General features: G+C 59.0%; 1 protein-coding gene across 1 annotated transcript; it reads left to right on the forward strand.

Moving 5' to 3' along the window:
* The first annotated feature begins 577 nt into the window (after positions 1 to 577).
* Positions 578 to 8,688, forward strand: LOC143160978 (prosaposin-like). The gene is made up of 15 exons (XM_076339420.1): positions 578 to 692; positions 4,051 to 4,175; positions 4,533 to 4,607; positions 4,701 to 4,826; positions 5,030 to 5,224; positions 5,532 to 5,675; positions 5,829 to 5,885; positions 6,133 to 6,141; positions 6,258 to 6,365; positions 6,564 to 6,650; positions 6,752 to 6,935; positions 7,040 to 7,209; positions 7,292 to 7,372; positions 7,540 to 7,647; positions 7,727 to 8,688. The coding sequence occupies exons 1-15, from the start codon at positions 632 to 634 to the stop codon at positions 7,760 to 7,762; spliced, it is 1,566 nt and encodes a 521-aa protein (XP_076195535.1). The 5' UTR covers positions 578 to 631; the 3' UTR covers positions 7,763 to 8,688.
* The last annotated feature ends 258 nt before the right edge of the window (positions 8,689 to 8,946 follow it).

Raw genomic sequence — 8,946 nt, forward strand, 5'->3', positions numbered from 1 at the left:
GATGAAAGCAATGCCTGATGTGAGGCAACAGCCCTGTGTTGCAATTTCTCTGCCTTGCGCAGGCTGGAGGGAGTTCTTGCTGAAGCTGCTTGGTATCAGGCTTCAGTGCTGACTTGCATTTAATGTGGCTTTCCTTTTGACTTCATTCCTCGCTTTATTTTGAATAAAATAATTATTTTTTAAAAATGTTTTAAGCAAACTACTTGGCTGCCTCTAAATACACCATTAATTCACTTGTTCTAAATTTACTGGTCTTTGATATCTGCACTGCTGACTCTTTTTGTAAGGGATGATGCTCTATTCAGTGAAGAGCACAGAAAATTGCTATATCACATGGCACTAGGACAGTTTTTGCCCTGCTGTGCCCACCCTTTGCAGCCAGGAGTGGTGAGGTTAGCATTGAGCAGCAGGTTCTGGGCTGGTTTTGACTTCCCGGGAATACCTGCCTGGCTCTGGTCCCTCCCTCCACTTGCAGGCTGGTGATTCTATAATCAAGGTGTAAGGAGAGGGGTGTGGTAATTGCCCTGCGTAGGTGTGGGTTCTCGCTACTTCTCCCAACCCATCCAAGATTCCTCAGTCTGGGAGCAGCACAGGAGAGGAACCAGCCACTGAGGACTATCTTAGGAACGGCATGGAGAGCAAATGGAGTGGCTGGGTGCTGATCCTTTCTGTGTGCCTGGGCTCCTACCAAGGTAAGGCCAGGCCTGGGGGTAGGACTCGAGGAGAGCCCAGAAAACCCCTCTGAACCCCAAAACTATTCCCAGCTATAGTGTTTAAGCTCCATAGTGTGCTTCCTCGTCCCTCCAGAGGAGAGCTGGGGCAGGCAGCACCACCGGCGGCTTTACCTCTTCCCCACCTGGAAGTGAGTGTTGCAACTTCTGCTCTTAAAGATGATCTTGGGGCAAAAAGCGGTTTGCTCCCTCCCTTCTCCGGACAGCAGGGATTCGGATGGAGCTGGTGTTTTGCTGGGGTATGGAAGGAGGGAGGCCAGTCGATGGGGCATCAGCAGTGATGGGGTAGAGGGCTGCTTTGTCTGCTGCCCTTGGCATTGGGACCCAGCTGCGTATGTTCCGTTCAGGGGAAACCGCTTTGTTGTCCTTGCACGACAGAGTGGCCATGGTGCTGCCCGATGCTGCCCCTTTCCTTACGGGCCTCGTAGGTGGTGCAGGAGGCAGGAAACATCTTCCCCCGTGGCTTGCGGAGCTCTGGGTAGGGTGATGGGGTGCAGTGCTGCAGCCCTGAGCACCTTTGGAGACCTCTCATCACCAGGGCTTTGGGTATCTGTGAGCAAATCCTACCTGTGGATGAGCTTATGCTGCTGTCCCCTAGGTATCCCCCCCCCAGATAAGAGTGAGAAAGTGATACCTGGCTCCTCCCCTGCCCATCCCCAGGAAACAAGTTGGGAAGAGCCTGTTTCCGACCCCTGGTCCTTGCTTGAGGGGAAATCGCTTATTCCAGGGGAAATTTCCCTGGGGAAACTACGGATCCCTGCTGTTGTAGGCAAAAAAAAAAAACCCTTTTAGAGGGAAGAACCCCTTTTGCACCCTAATTACCCCAGGCTCGGCCCATCGGGCTCCTCTGACATGACCTGCCCAGGCACCGGCTTTGTGGTGGAGTCATCGTGACTGCACACGTGTGGCCTGATGGGGGGGGACATGCCGAGGTGCTCCAGCCAGGAACAGGCAGAGCAGGAAAGTTCACCCGCGCTCAGCACGTCCGTCCTTTGGGCGACGCCTGCCCTGGAAGCCGATGGCGGCTCTTGCAGTGGCAGCTTGTCTGCATGGCACAGTGCGGCTGGTAGGGCTGTGGGACCGTGGGCCACTGCAAGCCTTGGAGATGGATTTTGATGCTGGGGAAGAGTGTATTTACGATTTTTGCTGTGACAGGGGCGTGCGCCCAGCCGGGAACTGGGGCACCGGGGCCTACGCCGCCACCCCCAGGGTTTACGTCACAACCTGCTTGCCAGGCTTGGCCGGCTCAGCCGGCACGCTCCAGGGCTCCACGTAATGCTGGCACAGCCCTGCTGGATCTGGAGCTCGGTGCTGGATCCCCCCAGGCAAAACCCACCCCACCCCAGGGGCCTGGCAGCTGGGGATGGGGCAGCACCGGCTGGCCTGGGGGCACTGCGGGAGCATCCCTGCCTCGCCCCCAGCTCCATGCCGGGGCTTTGCTGAAAATGGCATCGTCCCACGTCCTGCTGCTTGGGTGCCTGTCAGCACAAGGCAGCTCCAGCACGGCTTTGAAATGTGGAGGAGAGCTCACGGGGCACCAGCTGCTCTGGTTGCTTGCCCCGTGGTGATGCTTTCCACCCAGGGAAGCTCCCTCTGCTCTCAGCAGATGGGTGTTATTATTGTTGTTAATTATTTTTCTGGCCCAGCACTTGTTGCCCAAGTTTCAGCTTGAGCAGAGCAAGGAGTAAGCGCTGAGCTGAGAGCCACTATAAGCCAGAAAGGTGCAGGTCCAAACCATGGGTTTCCTTTAGACCAGTGAAATTCCCCCTGTGCCGTTGCCGGCAGCATCCTTAGGCAGCTGGTCCGGTCTCCAGCATGGGGCTGCAAGAGATGCTCGTGTCTGTGGGTCAGGCAGGACCAGCTCAGAAACAAGCTGTGGGTTGTTGCCTCCCCTCTCCTCTTTTTTTGGTGCTGCCCCTGAACTCATCTGCTGACTTGCCATTCCTGTTCGCCCTGATGCTAGTGCCAGGGTTAAAAAAAAAAAAAAAGTATATATCTCTCAGCTGATGTGGCGACCGCGGCATCCTGCTGCTGGAGAGGTGTGTGGGCAGCCGTGCATGGGAAACTGGGGGGGACTCGCCCTGCCCCGGGGCTTGCTCCTGCCCCGGTGCTGCCGTCAGCCCGATGGGGTAATCGAGGCTGAAATGCCACCCGGCACCCACTGAGCTGCACCAGCGCTTTTGGGAGCAGGCGGGGCTGGTGGGGGGCTTGGGAGCCCTCTCCCTGCAGCCTCCACTCCCGGTGACTTGCTGGGATGGCCCTGGACATCTCAAGCTGCTGCTCCAACACGTCCTGTGGATGAGCTGAAGGCGTTGGCAGAATCTGGCATGCAGGAAAAGCAGCTTTTGGGGAGAAACCTGATAAGGGCAGGGTGGGTGGAAGGAGCAGTTTGTGCCTTTGGCTTTACTCCTGCTGTGCAAAACCATAGGGCCAGAGCCGGGTGGTAAAAGCTGGCTGTGAATGCTCTGGGGGGTGTGTGCTTTGCTTAGAAACGCCAACTGCAAGAGGGTATGCAGCAGGGTCTGGCCATCCATCTATCCATGTGCTGCTCTCCCCATGTGCTCCCCGACTTCCTGGAGCAGCTCCTGACCAAAGCAGGGCAGTGAAGGGCTTGGGTTGTGCTGGCTCCTCGCCACCTCCCCAGCCGCATCCTGGGTGGGTGCAGCCCCCGGTGAGAATAAACACTTGCCCCATCGCAAATTAATCCTGGCACACCAAGGTGGCAATTAAACTGTCGGCGTTGCGCCATGCCACTGTGCTTCCCTGTGTGGCCGGGGCAGGCGATGCCGCTGCTGCCACGCCGGGGAATTGCAGCCAGGAGAAAATGCTGTCGTTAGGAAGAAATGAAAAAAAACCCACCCAAAACTGGGGTTGCTCAATCATTGCCGGGAGCCGCGGTGTGGCTAACCAGCTGCTGCACGGGACTGAGCCCTGGCAACCCCAGTTTGCTCATTCTACAAGATTTATTGCTGTTTTTATGAGCAGCTGCCTCCCCAGCATGTCGAAGGGTGCTGTGAGGCTGAGGATGATTCCCCAAATTTGCTTTGCTTTTGACGCTGGCCCAAAGCTGCTGCGACATCCCATTGGAAAAGCTGGCAGCATGCAGTGGCTGGGCTCAAAAAAATCATTTCTAAAACCCAACGACCCCACCACCATTGCAAAAGCTGAGGGTGAATCATGGCAAGAGGGTGAAGAGCATTGCCCTCGGCTCACGGGGCAGGGTTGGAGTCGGGGTGCTGGTGGGTGCTGGGTTGGTGTGGTGCAGGAGTTGGTCTCGGGGTGCCCTGGGGGCTGATGGTCTCCTCTCCCCACCCTGCAGCCGTGGCCAGCCCCCTCCACGAGTGTGGCGAGCGGCCAGAGGACTGGTGCCGCGACGTGGCGACGGCGGCCAAATGCGGGGCACTGGAGCTCTGCCGGATCACCGTCTGGGACCAGGCCCTGGGGGTAACTGCACTGGGAGCGGGGGGATGTGGGGTGATGGAGGGATGCACCCATACTGCCCGAAAATGTGGGGCTGGAGGGAGAATCCCAGCCTGGCCACCCTGAAGCTGGGCACCCAGAGGAGCATCCGCTGATGCTCTCAAGCAGCAACATGTCAGCCAGCAAGGCTGCCTAACTGCGGGGGGGACTCACGTAGGATGGGGAGTCTGCAGGGTGAGTGGCAAAAATGAGTGGGTACCCCAGGATATTCCCAAGTGCCCCTTGGTGGGGTGTTTTTGTGGTGGAGGGGTGGGATTTGGGGGAGCAAGCGGGGGGTCCAGGTGCCATGGCAGCATCCCAACATGTCCCCTCTCTCAGCAGAAGGGGATCCCATGTCACCTGTGCCAGGTGGCGGTCTCCGTGGTGGGTAAGATCCTGCAGGACAACCGCACTGAGGTGGGTCATGGCCGGGGGGGGATGCGGGGCTGGCGTGCCCCCCCCCAACACCACAGGGCCAGCCCAGCCCTGAGCTCTCTCCTTGTCACCTAGGAAAAGCTGCGGCATTTCTTGGATAAGAAATGCCAGTACCTGCCCTTCCAGGACTGGTCCGTCAAGTGCAAGAGGATGGTGGACACCGGCATCCTCATCCTCGTCCAGCTGGGCAAGCAAGTGCTGGTAACTGGCAGGGGGACCCCCTTGGGTTTGTGTTTCTCCATGGTTTGGGATGTCTTGGGGGCTCGCAGGGCAAGGGAGGCTCTTGGAGCCTGGGACAAAACCTTTGCGAGATGGAGATGGGGATGGAAATGACCCAGGGATGGGGGGAGAGCAGGGCGATGGGGCAGACGCAGCCCCAAGCCCCCACCCCTCTACTCCTCCAGGCGGATCCGAAGGTGGTGTGTGGGACCATCAAGCTGTGCCAGCCCCAAGAGAGCCCCACCGGGGCCCTGAAGTTCCAGGAGCCGCCACCGGCCCCCGTGGGCCCTGCTCAGGACTTCGCTGACCTGGTCGCCCCCTTCATCACCAACGTGCCCCTCCTGCTTCATCCCCAGGACCTGCCTCACAGCGAGGCCCAGGTACCATGGCACAGGCGTGAATGCCATTGATGCTGCTCAAGGGCAAGAATCACCTAAGCATCACCTATTTAACAATAATTAAAAAAGAAAATTAAAAAATATTGCACGGATGAAATTAGGCGTGTCACCAATTTGGGGCTGGGATATTGCAGGATCCAGGGGGGGACCAGAGAGATGCCAGCCAAAAAGCTGCCCTGGATTATGACCAGCATTTAAATCCCAGCTCTGCAAATCCATGCGTGGGGGGGCTCAGTTTTATTTGGGGGGGGGGGGGTACCGATGTGTCCCTGCCCATGTTGTCCCGCAGGAGATGGAAGAGGTGTGCGGCGCCTGCCTGCAGCTGGTGGCGGCCGTGCAGCTGGAGGTGGGGACCGATGCCACCTTCGCCCAGGTGCTGGTGGCCCACGCCGAGCGGGCATGCGATGGCCTGGCACCCGACTTGGCACAGCGGGTAAGGGTGCTGGCATCCTGCTGGGCTCCCCCCTCCTCCCCAATGTTACCGTGGCATGGGAGCATCTTTTGCAGCTGCCCGGGAGGCTGGGGGGTGCAGGCAGGGTGGTGGGGTGTCCCCCCTCAGGCGCTGACGATGTGTCTCCCTGCACAGTGCAAGCGCTACCTGGCTGAGTACGTGGACATGGCCGCACAGCTGCTCCAGCACTTGGTAAGCGGGTGAGCAGCTCCCCGGGGCTGCCTGGGGCCGGTGGGCACCAGCAGGGTGGCCAAGCGGCACAGACAAGGGGATCTTGTTGGCAGAAGTGGGGCCCTGCTCTCGTTTTTTTAATTAATCCTGCTGCTTTATATTCCTATAAACTTTTAAATATTTTTTCCCCTCTCTCTGGCTTGTAACTGTTGTAATTCTTTTTTATTTATATTTTTTTCTTGCCATTTTCCGGTCCCTCCACTGGCAGCAGGCTGAGGTAAGCAAGACCCATGCCCCAAGGGGCTGAAATCGCCCTCCATGGGGAAGGGAGGGGTGCAGGCTCACCCTCCCGGGGGCTGATGCCCACCTGATTCAGGACGTCTCTCTCCCCAGCACCCGATGGAGCTGTGTGGCCAGGTGGGACTCTGCTCCTCTGCCTCTGCACTGCCCCTCCACACGCTGCTCACAGAGAAGGTGACGCAGGTCCTGAGCATGCTGGGGGTAAGTGGGGACCCCCCACCCCGCCGCGCTCCTTAAAATCCAAATGGTGGGAAGGGGGAGCCGTATTTTGCTTTTTTTCCCCTCAAGCATCTCCATTTTTCCAAGGTGGGGAATGTCTTTCGTGGGTGTTGATGGCTGGGCGGCATGGGGGTGGCTCTGGGGGGGCTCGGCACACGTCCCACCACCTTGTCCTGGCAGGATGGGGAGGGGACCACGCCGCTGTGCGAGATGTGCCAGTTCGCTGTGAAGGCGGCCGAGAGCCTCCTGGAGAACAACGTGACGGAGGTGAGCCCCACTGCTATGGTCTGGGGATGGGGGCGCTGAGAGAGGGGGCAAGGGGACAGCAAGGAGAGGGGCGTCTCCCTCCACCTGCCTTCTCCCGGCAGGAGCAACTGGTGAACGACATTGAGAAGGTGTGCTACATGCTGCCCCATGGCGTCATCGGGCAGTGCAAGGACTTCGTTGACTCCTACGGCAAAGCCGTGGTCATCATGTTGCTGGAGGCCACTGACCCAGCAGCTGTCTGCACCATGCTGCACTGCTGCCCCCGGAGCGGGGACACCCACCGAGGTGAGCTGGGGGTACCCGGGTGGCATCCAGACATCAGGTTGCCAGGGAGTGAGGTGATGGGGGGCGCTAACCCCTCCCCCCCCCCCCCCCCCCCCATCCTGCAGGGGCTGCTGTGCTGGAGCAGCTGGTGGTGGGCACAGGTGCCTTCTGCAACGTCTGCCAGATTGTCATCACCTACTTTGATAACGAGCTGCTGAAGAACGAGACGCTGGCAGAGCTGGGCGATGTGCTGGAGAAGGGCTGCGAGCTGCTGCCTACGCCGCTCACCGACAAGGTGAACCAGGGGGGGAGCGCCCAGCCTGGCAGGAACCTCTCCGACCCCCCTGTGCCGGGCTCACCCCCTCTCTCCTTCCCAGTGTGAGGCACTCGTGGTGCAGTACGAGCCGGCGGCCGTGCGGCTCCTCGTGCAGATGATGGATCCCACCTTCGTCTGCACCGTAAGTGTCCCTGTGCCATGGGTGCTGCACCCGCTCCCTGGGGCAGCCTGGACTGACATGGGCATCTTTTGGCCAAGCCTGGGGGGGGCTGGCAGAGGGGCAGTGGGGTCAAAGGGTGCTCGTGGGTTTTTTTCTCCCCCCTCCCACCTTTTTCCTTTGCAATGCAGAAAATAAGAGCCTGCGATTCATCCGAGGAGGATCTCCTGGGCTCGGACCCCTGCGCCTGGGGACCGCACTACTGGTGCAAGAACATGGCCACGGCTGTCGAGTGCCATGTAAGTGTCGGCCACGTCCCCTCCGCTGGGTCGGCAGGGTGCTGGGGATCCCTGCCACCCCTCTCTGTCTCTCCCACAGGCCGTTGAGCACTGCCGGCGTCACCTATGGAACTAGGAGCCACCTCCCCAGCTGGCCGGGCTTGCCCCGCCGTTTTGGTTCAGGATCCCGGGACCCCCTCCCTTGGGACGCACCTGCACCCACGGACGGCAACGGCAGGAGCCCACCGGCTTCACCACCCCAGCAGGGGCTGTGGGGCGTCCCAGCCACCTCTGCTGCTTCCTTTTCCACCCCTGGGGCTTGGATTTCCAAATCAGGTTAAGGGACAGTATTTTCAGGACTGGGGATTTCAGCCTTGACGTCTCTCAGGGCAACTGCAAAATCTCCATCCCCATCGTCACCCATATCCCCATCCCCACCCATATCCCCATCCCCACCCACATCCCCATTCCCATTCTCACCCCTATCCCCCTCCCCATCCCCATCCCCATGCCCATCCCACCCTGAACCAGTTGTAAAGCCCAGATCCTGCAACGTGGATCCATTCCCATGGGCTGGGACGGTTTCTGCTGCCCAAATGCCGGCCCCCTGGTCCCGGCCGCTGGCAGCCTCGCACTGCAGGTCTTGTTGGCTTTTGGCAAGCCCAGCACTTTGCTGGTCCCTCTTCAAATTGGGGTGGCTTTTTATTTTTTTTTTCCCCCTGGTCACCAGTTAAAGAAACAAAGTGGATTAAATTTACTTGCAATGCCCGGCTTTGCATGACATTTGCAGTACACTAATTTTGTGTCCAGCTGATTGCTGGAGATAGATATATATATTTTAAGTATCCCCTGAACAAAAAATGAGTGAGTTTGGGGGCAAAGATTTCCTTTCAGGCACACAACCCTGCTGGGGGGGGTCCTGTGCCAACCCAGCCGCGGTGGCGAGGGACAGTGGGGCGCTGGCTCATCCCTCTCCGCCACGGGAGGGGGAATGCCCGTGGCGCCCAGTTCTGAGTGTGCACAGGAGCATCTCACTGCAAATAAACTCTTCCCATGAGCCTGGCTGGTTGTCTCCCTCCTCCTTGTCCTGGGGTGCCGGGGGGCTGGCGGCGTGGCAAGGGGGGGAAAACTTAGGGAAGGTTTAATGCTTCCTCCCAAATCCAGGGTGCAGCAACACCCAGGGTGGCGTCTCATGAAGTTGATGGATGGAGGGGTGAATTAAGGGTAAAAGGGGGTTTTCTTTTCAAAAGGTGATTTGGGTATGATGAATCTGGCGCGGCGCGGCACGGCTGGGGAAGAAGGACAACAGACAGGTTACCC

The sequence above is a fragment of the Aptenodytes patagonicus genome, chromosome 5 (assembly GCF_965638725.1).
Source record: "Aptenodytes patagonicus chromosome 5, bAptPat1.pri.cur, whole genome shotgun sequence".
Lineage (NCBI taxonomy): Eukaryota > Metazoa > Chordata > Aves > Sphenisciformes > Spheniscidae > Aptenodytes > Aptenodytes patagonicus.